The 17,516-nt window shown below is 44.5% G+C and overlaps 1 protein-coding gene across 3 annotated transcripts in view; it reads right to left on the minus strand.

Moving 5' to 3' along the window:
• The window catches only part of LOC100549832 (rho GTPase-activating protein 20-like), a 38,343-nt gene extending 21,130 nt beyond the window's left edge, over positions 1-17,213 (minus strand). The window contains exons 1-3 of one of the 3 annotated variants that reach the window (XR_014885042.1): positions 17,013-17,213; positions 2,902-2,984; positions 372-542 (exon numbers count right to left, since the gene is read on the minus strand). Coding sequence is in view for 2 of the 3 variants with exons in the window: in XM_085230853.1 (XP_085086979.1) it covers positions 372-542; positions 2,902-2,981 (251 nt within the window). In the remaining variant the exon portion in view is untranslated. Of the gene's footprint in view, positions 1-371; positions 543-2,901; positions 2,985-17,008 lie in introns of all 3 variants that reach the window. The other 2 variants (XM_085230853.1, XM_085230852.1) reach the window with 2 other exon arrangements.
• Positions 17,214-17,516: the final 303 nt, after the last annotated feature.

Below are 17,516 nucleotides of genomic sequence, written 5' to 3' on the forward strand. Positions count from 1 at the left end.
TTATAATCTATACCGTCTTTCTAATAATTGAAGTCACCTAAGCTCTTCACATATACATTACATGAAACTGTGACAGAAACAGTGAGATCAAGAATCAAATTTCTGTGCTTACTACCCCCTGCTCTTATGCAATTTCTCCAAGAAATCCCAGGGAGGAAAAGGGCAGAAACAATTAGACACTCTTCTCCTCCAGGAAAATGGAGTGAAACATTAATAGTAGGAGGAATTTCTCAACGTGAAAGGAGGGGATGCAACATTTTAGATCCATATTTGTAAAGAAGAGATATTTTGATGCCTGCTCCGAAAATAGCACAGGGCTTAGCTTCAACAGCATGCACTTGCGAGAATGAGCAAGTGCAAATTCCTCTTACTTGGACTTGGCGATGATCAGCATATCACTGAACAAGATCAAATGTCTCTCCTGAGTCTGCAAGCCCACGGTTAGCTGTACTCGCTCATCCAGGATGAAAGTGGAACCTGGGTTGCTAAAGATCCCACTTGGCATCCCATTATCTGAATGGGAAGAAGAGACTGTAGTTTCCCTGGAGAAGGGAAAAAAAAAAAAAAAAAAATTATCAGCAGCTTTTCTCACAAGGTTTTGCAATTGAACTGGTGACTATTTTGAAACAAAGCGTTAGTCCACCGCTTCTCTCATCACTGCCCCTAATTCTTTCAGTTATGAACTGCATTTGCCTGCCTCTGCCCAATTAATTTTATCAGCCTCAAGCAAATTGAAAACTGCCTAAATGTCTACACCAAATCTGGATCGGTCAAGCTGTTCACATTTCTTTTTGAGTCATTTCTCACGCAAAAAACTTATTTCCTGCAAATGCATGTGAGCTATGACTGGAAGTCAACACGGAAAACCCAAGGCAGTCCCTGGCTCTCAGCACTGCTCAGCCTGGCATGGGGGGGAATGTGGACAGAGACTTCCTTTTTCATTTCAGTCCATGTTTCCAATCTGTACTGAACTGCTCATCAGTGCAAGGGCTGTAGCACAAAGAAAATGAACTGCACGTGGTCAGCTATCTCCAGCCATCTGATTCTGGTTTACACAGCTGTAACCCAACACTTCATTTCATCTGCAATTGATTTAGATGCTGACCATTTTCCTCCTCTCCTCCCCCCCCCCCCCCAAAAAAAAACCCCAAACATCCCAACAACACAACTGTAGTTGCTGCATGTTGATTGCAGTCAGCAAGCAGTCACTGAGATTGAACCAGATCCTTTTCGTATGCTCACCACAGATGGAAAAGACTCCACAATGTGCTTATCTCCTTGCTCACATCTCAGCACTTTCCAGAGCACGCGCAGGGGGTACAGTCCTGCCAAACTGTGCTCTGCTCCCTGGTTGTCATTGGCAGCGTTGGCAATAAAACAGGTCCTACATGGTCCTGGGCCTACCCTCACTCTACAGGTGGGATTGTGCTCAACAAACAAGCAATAGTCATTTGCTCAGTCTTACTAATAGACCAGGATCAGGTACATGAGCACGTCTGAACTTGTTAGCCTCTCAGAAATAGTCCTAGATTTTTATGAAGATAGAAGGAAATAAGGATCCTCCTGTCTACAAAGACAAAAGTGTTCACCTTGTCTGAGGCAAGCATGTATGTGGAAGAGATACTCAGCTTCCTCCTAAATGCAGCTCCCAGCCCCCTCCCACTCCCAGATGAACCAACACAGCCTAATCTTAAATCCAGCCCTTCCAATGGCAGTCCAGCATGCAGAGTAGGGGACAGCGAGTTCTCCTGTGGAGTCCCCAGACGACAGCTGAGCAGGAATGTACACAGCAGAATGACAGAATCATAGGGGTTGGATGGGACCTCCAGAGATCATCGAGTCCAGCCCCCTGCCAAAGCAGTTTCCTACACCAGGTCGCACAGGTAGGTGTCCAGGCAGGTCTTGAATATCTCCAGAGATGGAAACTCCACAACCTCCCTGGGTAGCCTGTTCCAGTGCTCCATCACCCTCACCTAAAGAAGTTCTTGCACACGTTTGTGTGGAACTTCCTACGCTCCAGTTTCTGGCTGTTTCCCCTTGTCCTGTCTCCACACACTGCTAAAAAGAGTCTGACAGGATGCTCACAAGATGGATCTGCCACTACTGATATGCAAGACAGCAAGCAGCATGGCAGCATGTGTCCTGTTGTGCCTCCCTGAGAAATTGTTTTCCCACACCACCTGCCCAGAAGACACTTTCTCCATGGCTGCCTGCTCTCCTGACAAGGCTGGTGCAGCCTTCCTCTCCCTGGAGCAGCTCCTTCCAGACCTGCTCAGCAATGGACCATTTACAGTTCTTTCCCCCATTAATTTAAACCAAACCACAGACTCTCACTGCAGTCTGGGCTGAGGGGATTAGTACAACTGTACTCTTTGCCAAATCAGTGTAAGTTCACAGAACATAGTCAGGCCCATACAGGACATCTCTACACTGAAGTTCTCCTTCCAACACCTCTCAGTTGTGCTTCTCACCCACAGCCATGTACCACTGGACAGGGAAGGCCCTCACGTACTGCTCTGCTTTGGGCATCTTCTGCTTGTCTGTGACATCAGTTGTTCAATTTCTTAGGGCACCTCTATTCAACTTCTCATAACACTGCCTGCTGGGGGTTAGATGCAGACTAAACAGCGATGCATCTGGCAGCTAAATACCTTGCTGAGCTCAGCCAGAATGGTACAGGAAGCTTGGCTCTCTTGCAGTCCAGCAAGAGAGTGGGGAATAATGTTGTTTTTTTTTCCCACTGTTTGCTAGTGTAGATGACATGCACATACACAAAGATTTTTCAGATCTATCCATAAACAAGTTGTCCTTGACACAGCTAAATGAATTTGATAAACAGCTTGGTTTCAACCTGCCTAGGCAGAAAAGTGGAAAATGGAGTCAGAGAGTTATTTTCGCTACCTGGAATGGTGTTTTGACTTGCCAAGAGCTTTAGTAATGGCAGAAGGTGTAGATCGCCTTCTTTGGACGATGGGCTTCATCTTCTGCAAGAGAAAAATAAGTTGCAGTTAGTTTGGCCACCTTGGAAGCAGATCTTCCACTGCACTCTATGACTGCACTCTTTTTTCTGGCCAACACTTATCAAACTCTAATACTGCAAGCCATGATCTGAAACACTTTGCTTCCTTACTAAAATACTCGTCAGCTCTCACATACATGTGGGACATTTCAAACTTTCCTAACTTGAAACACTTCTAGTTTTCACAGCCAACATTCAAAGTAATGACACGAAATTAGGCAAAGAAAAAAAATGCACGGGCTGAGGATCAGGAAAACCTAACGCTCACACCTAGCAGACTGTGGGAAGGAATGGAAATCACATTTAAAACTGGACTGAACAAAACTATAGAGAGCATTTAATGCTATGAGGAGCCATATTTTATGGGCTGAAGGAATGGATGACATTACTTAGTAGATTTCCTTGTTTCTTCACGTTCCATGATATACAGATTCAGCAATTGGACTGTTAATGTGACACTCTCCTTGTAATCTCAAAACACTTGTATTTTTCTCAAAAGCACTATCCACAGTCTTCTATCACAGCAAGGAGATTGTAAAGATGACACTTGTTGGCATGTTTGGTTATCATGAAAAGTCACACATACGTATGAAGGCCAGACGTCTTATTTTACTTGTCGAACAGTTTTTTGCTTGTGTTTCCCCCCCCCCGCCTCACCCCCCGGAGAAAGATGCCAAATTTTAGGCTGGGAGACAAATACTTACCTCAGCAGCTCATACTTAGTAAGCATGGGAAAAATCTGTTCCCTGGCTCAAATCTAAATTCAGCATTTATCTGTGTAGAAGCTTTAAGTATTAGGAGGTTAAGAGAATTCTGAGAATTACTGATCTTTTGACTTCTGAACATATAAAAATATGAAATATCTTAAACATAAAAGAAACTGGATTGCTGACTGAAGAGGTGTCCTATGAAGAAAACCTTTTCATTAATTACATATTTTTCAAACTGTGCTGAATGCAGAAATAGTTATTGCAGCAGTACTATCTCTGAGTATTTTACACTATTAGAGTGTACTACCTTACATTAACTATGTTATCATCTCATTCTTGCAATGAGAGAGGAAGGTATTACCCCCATCTCACTGATGGAAAGGCCGAGACCAAAATGACTGCAGAGCAGTTGGGTGCCCAGTGTTCAGCACATTAGAAGCACACTCCCTGCTCATTTTTTGCTACAGCCACGAGGTCTCAGCACACCTATAAATCTGTCTCCTAGTGTTAATGTGAGGAATCTCAAAAATTAAGAGCAGGCCACTAGTGATCACTTCAAAAGTTGGAGGAATTTATTCACTGCAGTTCAAAATGGAAGTCTGAGGCAGAGGTGGAGTACAGCTGCCAGAGAAGGTGCACTCTTAGTCGTACCCTACTCCATTTATAAGACACTTCTTGACTTCTGTGACAAAAAGATCAAAGAATTCCACAGTCAAGAGCTTTCTACAACACAGACTGCTGATTAATGCCAGACTTGGTCTGTCCAAGCCTTCCAAAATACAGATGGACTCGTGAAAAACAGTGTATGGTCATGTACCCCCCTCCAACTTTGGGTTACAAGAGCAACTTAATTAGATCATTTTTTAACATATGAATGCTCAGTTGTGCAACATCAACAATGCTCTCCAAGTAATTTGTTTGTGTATGAATATATAAGTAGACAGAAGGACATTAGTTTCTCCCTCATTTCCCAGTATGACCTTGCCAAGCAAAGTTCTTTCTTTGGAAGTTTCACAGAGAGAACTAAATAAAAATAACATCGACTCAAAAACATTTGTTTTTGGAAAAAAGAAAAAAGAAAAAAAAAGAGAGTCCATATTGAAAAGGAAGTTCTGTCTTTCCTAGGAGCCTTAATAAGATGAAATGTTCCTACAAAACACAACACAGCAAAGAGTCAGTCAGGCAGTATCTTAGGGTGTGGTTTCTTAGTGGGAACACCCAAGTAGCTGTCAGCTGCAAAGGTCACTTGAATAAATAAAGTAAGCCTGCAGGGAGATCTAATGCCTCCTTGGGCCAGGGGCACCGTTGTAACATCATCAATGGTGTTGTAATATAACCATGCAAGTGATGCAGTCTTCTGTTACAAAGGATCATATGCACCTACTGACCTCACTGTACATAAAGCAATCATTTTGGCCACCTATTAATCTTCTCTGCACTGTAAAGAGGTAAGGGGTACCAACCACATACATGATATGAGTGAAACGTAGGAAGACACATTCCCCAGAATAAGTTTCACAGGATATATCAGTCAGGATTTACTACACAGGTGATAAAGTCCGTGTGGATTTCTTTTTTTGATAGTCAGGAATGGTTTCAGATTGTATCTGAACGTTGCCAGCATTGCCCTCCAAAACACCTTGTCATTGCCTTTCTCCAGAGGAAGAGCAGAGAAGTAATAACCTGTTCTGCCTTTCATTTCAGTAGCCATGTATGGTAAAATTGTTGCTTGCTTTTCTTCTTCTGTTGGGGAGAGCATAGCTATGTATTCCATTTCAAGCAATTTTTTTTTTCACAAGGCCTATCCAGTGTAAACAACATTTCTTTAAGAAACTGCTAGACAAGAAAAGTCTCCTAGCAATCCAGGTTTTTTCAGTGCCATGTAAAAAACAACAAAAACAGCAGAGGGATGACCAGTCCACACACCAAAAATGCGACTAAAGCAGCAGAGAAGCAAACATGCTGACACCAGCTGGTAAGCCCAAGTCATAAACAGGGAATCAGATGATGGATTTTTAACATAAAAAAATTTTCAAACCAACATATGAAGAAAGGGAACTGAGATGACATCCTCTGCCAGTCCTCTGCCTTCACATGGGGAGAAATAATTTGAAATGCAGTGTAAAAACTTTCACAAGTCCCACAGTAGGAGAAAATGAGCTCACCTTTTCCTTTAACTATACAGTGGGCCAATTATTTACTAACAGACACATAAATACTTCAGGCCACTCCTGAAACAAACCTGAAGCACAGCGTTGCACCAGCCAAATCCACCTTTTGCTCCCTTACTCTTCATGGGACAGGCAGCTCCAGCGCCTGCCTCCCCTCTTGCTACACGGACAAAACAACACGAGGACTTTGTCCCACACAGGAGCAGCCACAGCCTCTTTGACCCCCAGAACCATTGCTGCTTGCAGGCAGCTGCTGGTGATGCTCAGAGTGGAGATCTCCAGGGTGCCAAACAGCATTGCACAGCATTTCCACAGAGTATTGTTTTCAGATGAAGAGAACACTTTGCTGTGCTCCACAACATCAGAGCCAGGGAGCACTTTTGCTGGAAGTCAGCTCTACTCACATTAACCAGGCGCTTGAATTAGAGAATCCTTGGAGGGACACAGCAGAATCTCTGCTTTTTTTTTTTTTTTTTTTTTTTAAACCATGGAAACAGATAGCCGTTTACCCAACATACTTGAAAGCGCTTGAACGCTTGCAACACTCCAGACCCTGTTTGTGTATTACACATCTCTGAGTTGCCAATTTTAGCTGCGTATTTCTTGGCACTGGGAATGTTATGAGTCTGATGCCCTTCATTCCAAACCCATGTAAGGTCTACAGTATTGATTCCGCTGGCAAGCACAAGCAGATTTCCCCCCTCCTGCTGACCTCTGTACATGAATGCTATTTTTCAGATAATTAAGGTGGGAGAGGGCTGAAAAATAATGACACCTACTTAGCACAGACTGGATCATCCCTTTCTCAATAGCTGGTCAAAATCTGTAATGTCTGTGGTGGTGTGTAAGGCTATAATGTCATGGAGAGTATAGCAATAACAGTGGAGCAGCAAAGTCTTTGGCTGCAATAAACAAGAACAAGCCCAAACACAACAGCCACGAACACAGAAATGAAGGAAAAAAGCTGCTTACCGGTGGAAGGCCTCAAGTAGGTAGGGATCTCCAGCAAGATGCCCTTACCTCCACCGCCAACCCTTACGTGAAGGCTGGGAAGGGGTAGATCCTGGCTCCATCCCTTCCATCACTCAGGTACATTGCTTGCACCTGAGCTTCCCTGCCTTCCCACCAGGTGCTCCATCACTGCTTCAGGTGGTGACTTAGCATTTCTGTTATACAGTGGAATGCTGCTATCTGGTACAGTTCATATTCAAAAATGAAAATGTTTTTTTAAAGTTCAATTTTTCTGCAAAACATAAATTGAAATATTTGTTTCATAAGCATTGACATGTTTTCAAAAATGCCATATATTTTCTGTGACCACAGAAGCTGGTGCAAGTTGGTAAGACTACTTCACTCTGCCAGCAGCAGCAAGAAGTCACCTGGACAAATTCATCTCCATCAGCCAGTGAAAAGCAATAGGAAAATACATCTCTCTTGCTTACGGGCTGCTGGTGCTATGGAAGACTGTAAGTTATGACACAAATGTGAGATTCTGCTTCTAGATCAGGAGTGGGAGATAGACAGACAAGGTGATAGTTGGCTTGGCCATGTGCAAGCCCACGACTGCCCAGTTGCAGGATCATCTGTGTGATAAGATGTGATAGATATAGATTTGGTGTTCAAGAAATATTTAGATGTATTAAGGAACACAGGTTAGTGGGGAAATGTTAGTGGTAGCTAGACAGTTGGACTAGACGATCTTGGAGGTCTCATGGTGCTTCTATGATCCTATGTCAAAATTTCTGCAGTGCTAGAGACCATGGGGCAGGATGTATGAGCTGGCACAAAGCAAGGATGTTTTCCAAAAGAGACTTGCTTGGTAAAAAGCTTTAAGATCCTTTGTGATAGGAAGAATTCTTTCAGAGCTCTCCATTTTACTGCAAGGCTCTTCCAAAGCAGTGCCTCCATAAAATTTTAGTTTTCACTGGATCCGCATTTCCCAGGGAAAGATTTGTCAGTTAGCAAATGTCCACCCCATACACTCTTTGCTGAGGCAAGGATGACAGCCATTCCCTCCCTTTCTTGGACAAGGGAAGCACTGAGCACTGATTTAACTTGTACTGAATCTTGTTAGAGATGGACTAAAAATTAATATGTGACTCTAGATCCAGGACACTCACTCATTAATGTCTCTGTTGTGAAGAAGTCCATCTGCCCAGTGAGCTCTGAATTTAATTTAACCATCGCCCTTCTGTTCCTTCATACCTGGTTGATTAATGAGCTCCTACACTGACTCTGTTGCTATCACAAGCAGGATTTTAAAAAAATTTTGAAGCTGAATTTCGTTACAAACCATTGTACAGAATTTAGACCAGCTTTATTGTTCTGGCTTCCCTGTGTTCAAGAGCATTAAAGGCAATATGATCGAATATAGGGAGAGAGTTAATTTAGTTATGTATGGGAACATTAAGTCACAGCCTGAAGCCGTGATTGAGCCCCTGGTGAAGGGGAGCAGTCAGGCATGGGAGCACAGGTGGAAGTTCCCAAGACCTCATTCAAGGGTTGGCCACCACAAGGGAAGGATCTCTACTTACAGATCCTCTCCTCTGGAGTATTTGGTGAGCCCTGATCATCAAAAAGGGGTAAGTAATTCTTTCTTTATTTACAGGATTATGACCTTTACCTTTCTCAGGCAATTTAAAACTGGTTTAAAGCAGTTATATCTGCTAATGCCTTTCTCAGCAAGGTCTATCCCTACTTCCAGCATATTGATGTTTCACCTTGAGTCCTTTGCATGCTGCTGAATGGAGATGAGGGATTCCAACCCCTCCAAGATGTCACTAGTATGGCTGCAGGACCTAGCTTACTCTTCCAAGGAAATTTGCTTCTCTCTGAGCTTTTACTTTCTGTTACTTTTTAATATGGAAAACTTGGCTCTTAGTTCACTCTCTCAAAGTCATAAACTGAAGATGATTAAAGGGAATCAGATACTTTTAAAATACATATATATTTGTTCATAAATGTGGACTCTGAGTAAACTCCATGCTGACAGTTAGGTAGGCTTATGTTGTTGAAGACACCACCAAAGACACAAAGTCTTTGATCACTCGGAACATCACAGTCTGTTCAGAGCTAATAACACCAATATTATTCTCATTCTTGCATGGATCTCATGAAATAATCTTTTCCTGTGAATACACAGTATTTTATGTTGTGTGAGGGCACATAGCTGATCTCTGCTATTAATCAACTGATCCCAGTAAATGCACATAAAAGCAAAAGTTACTGCATAAATACAGCACGCAGTTATTTAGCTCTTAGGTAACATTAAAATAACTTAGAAGCCATTTAAGAGTACAGAAGCAATTAACTGATGGCTTGGATTAGATTCATATGAAAAAAATTGCTGCTGCTCTTCCATCCACTTCTGCCTTCTGTTCTGTCTCTTGTTTATGTGACTGTAGGACACTTTTACGAAGTGTCTGTATAACACTGCAGTTGCATTCCAATTTTGAAAACCAACTTAGAGACAGATAGACAAGAGGAGATTGTTCATTGTGAAAAGGAAATCTGGCATTAGGTTACAAGAATTGAAAATAACCAGACTTGTCATTTCATTATGTTGATTTGCATTTAAAATTAGTGCGGGGAAAAATGCTTGATTAATAACACTATAAACGTAATCTCCCTGTGATCCTCAGGTCTTTGTAAGACCAGGAGGAACATCATGCAGGACAGTAGCCCACTGGCATGATTCACCAGGCAGAGAGGAAAGGAAAATGAAGCCTTGGGCTAACAGCCATCCTGTACTGCCAACACTCCCTGCCGCTGCAGTTTTTCCACCTTCTCATGCACTGCACTCATACGAATGTTGCGTCCTTCCCTGTTTTCAGCAGCTGTAGGAGTGCCTCCAACTGATGAGACATCCATCCCATTTCCCATACGGATGCCACGTGGGCATCCCTGCAGTGCATGAGGCCTCTGCAGTCGTTCTAGAGATGTTCCAGGCATGTGGACAGGCGAAGAGAAGCAAACCCTGCATGTCTGGAGGAAGACCCACTGCTATGTCTGGCCAAGTGAGAGCTTTCAGAACAGCTGGCTGCCACTGCTTTTCCCTCTATATAACTGTGTTTCACCATAACTCTTTTTAGCTGGTGGTTTCTAAAATACTACAGTTTTTACTCAGCCAGGCCCTTCCTTACTCTCCCTCCATAAGTCTACTTTGTCTTCAAAGAGACAGCTTGAGAAATTGAGGCAATGAGGCTCAGAGTGAAGATGTAAGTAACGTGTAAAGGGTGGCATAGAAACATAGTGGCAGAGATAGACTTGGAAGCTCGGTCCTTCTCCTGGGAGAGATCTAAGCTAGGTCTCCTTTCTCCTCAGATCACAAATTGTTATTATGACATTTTCACTGCAAAGAAAAGGCAGATGCAGTTCCTGCCAAGGAGTTTATCCAAAAGCACAGACCAATGTCTGTGAGCAGACAGAATTTAAGCAGATGAAATCTCATGGAATATTATTAGAAATTCCCAGAATGTTAAAATTTGTTTTCCTCTACCTGACTGATGAGGCAGGCTCACATGCTGCCACTGGAGCTACAAGAAGTTTTTCCATGACACAAACGATTCACTTCTTCTAAAAAGGAGCAGCTCTAGGAGCACACACAGCCCAATTAACGCTATGCTAACTGCCCTGTGCCTCCCCCGGCCTGAGTTTCTGGCAGTCCCTTATGTTTTCTGGCTAATGCAACTCTGTTCCGGTCCTTCCTGCCTAGTTTTTCCATATTGCTGCATGTCAGGTAAGGACACGCCTGCCTGTCCCTTTATACTTCAATTGTTCATTACTTCACCCTAAACAGTGTGAAAATTCAGGGCCCAGAAGACAGGAAAAAAAGCACAGCTGTTTCTTTGGGGTGAATCTTGCCAGCAAAGACATTTGGTGTTAACATTTCCTTGCAAATGCTAGGGAGAATCTTTAACTCTCCCATCACCACTTTAACCCTTTGATCTACTTTAGATCTATAGTTAACCTAATTAATCAGAGAACAAAATGTAAAATAACATTGTGGCTGCAGCGCAGAGATGGAGCAGAGTTTAATGTGAATGCAGAGCTAGGAAAATTGTGTGTAAACATTTATCTGAACTGTTTTGCACAAGTTAACCTTCACATGCTGTTTTACTAATTGCTCCTCTCTCCCTCGATGCAAAAAGCAGCTCCAACCAAACCCAAACATTTCTTAAAATATGCAGAACCTGATGGATGGTGCTAAATCAGTTTGCAAGGACACGCTTTGAAACATTTCCTTTTCCTTCCAAGAAATGGAGCCCTAATGGTTTATTTTAAAATGTCCCATATAAGGGTGATCAGGAGAAACAATTCTCAACTGCCAAAGGCTGAGTAGGTTTTCCACCCGGGGGTGACTGGGGATTAGTTTGACTCACACTCATCTGTTCCATCTCATTTTTCCCCTGCTGCCATGGACTATTTGTGCCTGCAGGGCCTCCCTTCCTCAGGATTGCACAACACTGGCAGCAGATGGCAAAGAAAGAGGATGTCCTGAAAAGCACTGGGGAGACTGATGCCTCATGGAGAGTATCAGAAGTCTTCCAGAATGAAGCTACTCCAGGAACCTCTCACCAGAAATGCCGCCTTCTCTCTGTATGACCTAAGAAAACCTCTGCATAACTCTACACAACTCTACACACACATATGTATGATCTCCAGCATTGGGCCGTGGTACACTCTGATTATGAATATAGCAACAAACAATTACAGGGTAACTGCTGGTAAGACTTAAGTTATAAATCAGTGAGTGCATACTTTTAAAAAGCACTTTAAAACATTTAACGCAAGCTGGTTCTCTGGAGCAGAAGCTTCTATTTTAAAGTAGGATGTATACATAACACGAGGAGGAAGCTTACTGAATTTCACAGTATAAGAATTCATCACTGAGGCCAAAGTAAATTAAGAATCAGGATTTCTTTTTTAATGCAAATAAATAGTTTGCTGAGTTGTGATTTGGCAAAAAGAAAAACTCGTGGAGCAGTCAAATGTGAGAAACAGAAGAATGTACTACATTTCCCCATGCCTTCAAAATAACCCCCTTTCTTCCTCTCTCCTAGTTCAAAATTCCTCCCGCTACCATAAAAAGCAACAGGACTGCCTGGGTATTCCCAGTTACAGAACTACTCCAGTCTCTCCAAAGCAGGGCTGCTGAGCTCAAGAATGCAGGATCAGCCCTTGTTAGGGCCCAGATGATCTACCAGCACCTGAAATGCACAGTACCCACACTCAGCTTGTAATATAGGAAGCTAAAAATTGCACAAAGAAGAGAAAATGTTAACTACAAATAGTACTGTAATGCTTCAGGTCCACTGAACACATCTTAAATGCTGTGGCATGAATTCTCACTTCTCCCTCTTCCTGCCATTGCACAAGATGCACAATAAGTGCCAGCTTCCAGGTTCTTAGTGGACCTCCAACACATCCCTGATAGAGCGACCAGATGCTTCTTGCCATTATACCTGCCTTGGTTTTTCTTTAGGAATAGAAGCAGGCTTACTTCCAAGCCAGCTTCCCTCAGTCTGAATGCAAAAACATGCATGGACTGTGCTTCCCAAGAAAGGTCCCACATTCCTACCTTAGGAATGATCAATTCTGTTACAAGCAGAGTGTCAGTGGGAAACCCACTCCCCTTTGACAGGTACTGCCAGTAGTCTTTGGTGCCTGTGAGTTTACATACCTACTGCACAATGCAGGACTGGTGCTTCTCATGTATTTACATTGATTAAATAAATTTATTTGCAGCTTGGCCACAGAAAAGAGCTTGAAAATAGGCAGATCTGTGCATCTGGATTTCATTAGGACTGAACATTAATCCCTTTATGACTTCTAAGCATCCTGTTAGTGCTCCACAGACACGGGGTTGTTAAATGGCATTTTCAGAGCTGGCTGGCTGAAAGATGGATTAATCAACAGCACCTCTTCTAGCACACATACCATGAAAGGCAGTTTCCCCTTTCTCTTGCTTGCCCATTTGCTGGATGAGAACAAGACAGGTAATACACTTATTAGTAACATCCAATGTTGAATCCCTCCTCAAAACTCATCTTAGCTTTGTCCTGAATTGTAGGATTTAATCCTACAGAATTTTGCAGTTGATGACAGTGAGGCTCCAAACACCCTGAATTTCAGTGGATCTGCAAGCCTAACGTTACATGAGCTAGGCGAACAAAAGCGGACTTTGGCTCCAAAAATTGCACGTCTTTGCCAGTTGTTGGAGTTGCAGGAAAATGTTAGGGGTGGAACATTGAAAAAGGCCAAGAGAGACATTGCTGAGCAGTTAGGCAAGGCAGGCTGGAGCAGCATCATGCTGGCTGAGCCCATGTAAAAATGAAGGTGTGAAGGTGGAGCTTGAAAACACAGCCTGAAGAGATGCCAGCCGACTGAGAAAGGGAAGAGAAACTAATCACAAAGAGCTCAGAGATCAAATCACCTGGAAGTCAGAGGGTGGTTTGCCAAGAGAGGTTAACAAGAAAACATGCACATTCTTACAGCAAAATCTGTAAGATTTTTCTTACAGATTAAGCCTTTCTATGAACCAATGAAAGTTAAGCTATGAAGCCTTTTTAAAGCTTTTTTAAACATATTCCAGCTTATGGGCAGCAGAAGAGATGGAAACAGAAAAGCAGCAGAATGGAACTTCTCCTATTTAAGCCCCTTAAATAAAGCTGTCCTAATTATACCATGGGAGCAACTCCTGCAAGCTACTGCAGAAAGTCATGAGTGAGCCAACAAGAGGATGTGATTAAGACAGGAAACACCTTCCTTCCACTGAAGTCAACCATCAATGCCAGTGCTTTTCAGGGACCTGGATTTGTAAAAGGACAAAGAACCCACGGGGATGCAGAGGTCGCATCCACAGGCAATGAGGAATGTGAGCAGCCCTGGGCTTCTCTGAGATGTTGCTCTCTATGCCTCTGTTTCTGGCACAGTCCAAAGGAGCTGGCAGTGGAAAACTCTGAGAACTGTTCTATTTAGAGACAATTTTCCTGATTCATACGTTATTCTTCGCCTTCGTTTTTCCCAGTGTGGTTTTTCTTTTTTTTTTTTTACTTCTGCCTTAACCTCTACAGGAACAAGCGTGAAATCAGTATCAGCTGAAAGAAGGCCAAACGTAGGGCACACAACACGGCACAGAAGATTCCAAAGGCTTTATAATCTGCCCCTTATACCCTGTTCCCATCACTTGGGTTTAACGTAAGTTTATGTGTAAACACGCATCTCCAGTCCTGTGCATTTTCGTGGGTCTTTGATAGATTCTATCAGATTATATATATATTTATTTTGAGGAAACCAGAACAGATAAGTTTCTACTGGCATCACTGTCAGTTCCTATTGGCATCTTTACTTTTTCAATTGGAAAAATGTCCTGAGCCTCCTTCTTTGCTTTCCTTATTCCAGCACATACACAAAACTCTTTTGCTCACAAATTTCCCAATTAATGCTGCAGGCAACATCAAATCCAAACCAAACCAAGTTTTTCAACAGGAATTAAGAAAAATACATTTTAAATTACAAAAACATCCTGTTTTGCTTCAGTTTCTCCCTCGCGTGCTGGACTCCACCCTACCTGTTTTCAGCGGGGCTCACTATGAGCACCAGGTTTTGGAAACTTCCACATCATTATCCGCCCTACCACTTGCTCTCAAGGGAATGTGAGAAGGGGCAGCACTGCAGAGAACAGGAAAAAGAGGGGTTGACTGCTTGTGCCCATGCACACCCTTCCTTGCTCCAGTCCTTCCTCCCACAGCTCCAAGACCCCTCCGGAGAAAACGCCAGGAAGAGGAATCAAGGTGTGGGGGTTTTGCTTGTTTTAAAAACACTGCGACTGCTGCAGTGCCATTCTCTGTCTGAAATGGAAAAGGTGCTATTAAGCAGACTTTCTATATGCCGTACAAGGTATAAGTGATCTTTACAAGGACACTTTCCTTGACAAGTCAAAGAATATCCTAAGGAGATGCCAGGTCAATGACATAAGCATATGGTGGGGTAGGGAGCTGGTGAGGCTGGATTTCCACGTTTTATTGAGAAAATGACAATGCAGATTGGGTGTGGACCATATGTTTGTAACTCCTTGAGATGACTGCTGCAATCACCTTCCAGCCAAGGATAAGGGATGTCACCTGCACAGTGCTGCCAGACAGGCAATGAAGCACTGTCCATCCCAAAGGAGGCTGTGAGCTCACTCAAGGCGTGCTACTGTGTTTGAAGCAGTAGACTCTAAAGAAATCTAAGTTTTGGTTTTTTTTTTTGTCCTATAGTCTTTAATAGTTGTTTTCCTCTTGAAAGAAACCTATATTAAATTTTAAAACATCACTACAGGGTGCTAAATAAATAGGCTTCCAATCAATCTAACTGTACGAGCAGTGAGATTTTGGAGAAAATTGTTTCATTACAAACCTCGCTGGGATGAGAGAGGGGTTAAAGCATCTATGCAGACTCCTGACTGCTTTCTTCCTTATTCCACAAAGGGAATATCCCTCTTTAACTGTATCCTGGAGAACACCAGCTCAGAGGCCCACAGAGCGCACCCAGAAACTTCCCTGCAGCAGGTCATGAGTTGCGCCAGGTCTCAGCAAGTAGGAGGGGCAACTAACTCATGGCAGAGAACGCTGCCATTAATATAAAGCCCATCAAATATCAGTGGCTAACTTTAGCTTAAAGCCGTACTGGACAAACTGATGATCAAGTCCTTGAAGAAAGCCCTGGGAGAGCTGCAGTGCCTGCAGTGCTGTGTGCATCCCAGGGAGCACAGCTCACATAAGAGCTCTGCACTATGCTGAAGCAGGAGCCTGCAGCCCTGCTGCTCCAGCTGAGTGAGCTCACAGCCTGATGAGATGCAAGGCAAAGAGTGGCCATCGCTTTCCAAATCTGCAGGTAATGCTGGCACATCACAGCAACACTTCGGGTTACACAGAATGCATCAGCCGAGGGTCCTATTAGGAAAAGGAATGCTAAGGGACGTTCTGAAGGTAGAAGACAGGAAAAACATGAGAAAAACAGACATCTGTGTCTTAACAGCTCTGGGTAGGGCTTGTAGGTAAAAGCTGCGAGCATCTCTAGAATGGGCAGCAAGAGATGCAATAACACATTGCTCCAGATTGTAAGGATCTTTCTAAGACTCCGGTTGTAAGCACTCTCCAGCCCTTGGCAGGCACTATTAACATTACAGCTAGCTGCAGCTTTTTTTTTTTTTTTTTTTTTTTTTTTTTTTAATTGAACTTCATATTTATTCCAGTGGAAAGTGCCTCCGAAGAAAATTGCCCCATCCAACTACTGTGTTCTGGATGGTTTTGTTTTGTTTTTGAGAATTTCAAACTGGCATTTTGAGAAACATTTAGAGTTTTCCTTTATATTCCATTATTTCATGCTAAAATGACATTCTACTGCTCACCCCACTGCCCTAAAAAAGTCATCAAACTGTTGCTCAGCATCTCCCCCACCAGTGTGCTCTGCTTTTTTCCCAGTGCCACATCTTTTCACCCCAGAGAACACTGCAGTTTCTGTTGGTGAGTCTAAAAATACGAGGCAGCGACAAAAGGGCTGTTTTGCCCATCACGATGTCCTGACACGTAGACAGTGACTGCACTTGACAGATCTCCTAGAAGAACACGTAGAAGCAAAAGCACTGTGGATTCTGCCACCATTCTGAAAAAACCCACTGTGCAAACGCGTCTCGAGAAAAACGCTCTCAAAACTCCGTTCTGCAGAAACCCTATTTCATTCCTGACCCACACCAAAGCCGGGCGGATCCCCGACTCCAGACACATAGGCATACCTACCCCGTGAGGTCTCCTACCTCCCCCGTCCCTCCTGCAGCCGGGCCGGCGGCAGTTCCCCCCCCCAGCACCTCCTCGTCCGGCTCTGAACTTCCCCGCCGCTCGAGGGACACCGCCCCTGAAACACAGCCACGTCTGAGGAAGGACTTAGGAGATCTCCCCGACACGCGGGCAGCACTACGAGGAGATCTGCCCCTGAAACTCAGCCATGTCTGCGCGGGAGCCGGAACGAGAGCCCTGCTCCGCGCGGAGCGGCCGCCCCGGGAGAGCCGGCAGGGGACACCGCGCCCCGAAGCGCACCGTGGCGGGGAGGGCAGCGCTGCGTACTTGCCTGGCTCCGCGCGGAGCCCGCGGCGCAGCTCGGAGCGCTGCGGTCCAGTCATACCCGCGGCCGGGGCTCGGCGCCCCGCATGATGCACGGCGGCGGCGAGCGGACGCGGAGCACCGGGGCCGCGCGGCGCTGCGGACGGGGCAGCTCCGCCCGGTACGGGCTCCGCTGGGCACTGGCGGGGCGGGCCGGGAGGGAGACAGGGAGGGGAGAGGAGGGGCCAGGCGGCGGCAACCCCCAGCCCGGCGTGGGACGGCTGCTACGGGCGGGGTGCTCCGGCTGCTGCGCTCCGGTCTCGTCCGATGGGGGGGGGAACAAACCCCCGTCCCGCTCCGGCGGGATGCAAAACTGGAAGGAATGCCCCCATCTCCTCCTACTCATCCTTCCCGGGTGTGAGCGCTCAAGGGAGCGGCCCGATCTGTATTGGAGTAATATCAGCCCCACCCGGCAGCGTCTGCCGGTGCTTCCAGCCCGGCGCCCTCCCGGGAATCTCCATGTAGTACAGCG

The sequence above is a fragment of the Meleagris gallopavo genome, chromosome 9 (assembly GCF_905368555.1).
Source record: "Meleagris gallopavo chromosome 9, MGAL_WU_HG_1.1, whole genome shotgun sequence".
In the NCBI taxonomy this organism is placed as follows: domain Eukaryota; kingdom Metazoa; phylum Chordata; class Aves; order Galliformes; family Phasianidae; genus Meleagris; species Meleagris gallopavo.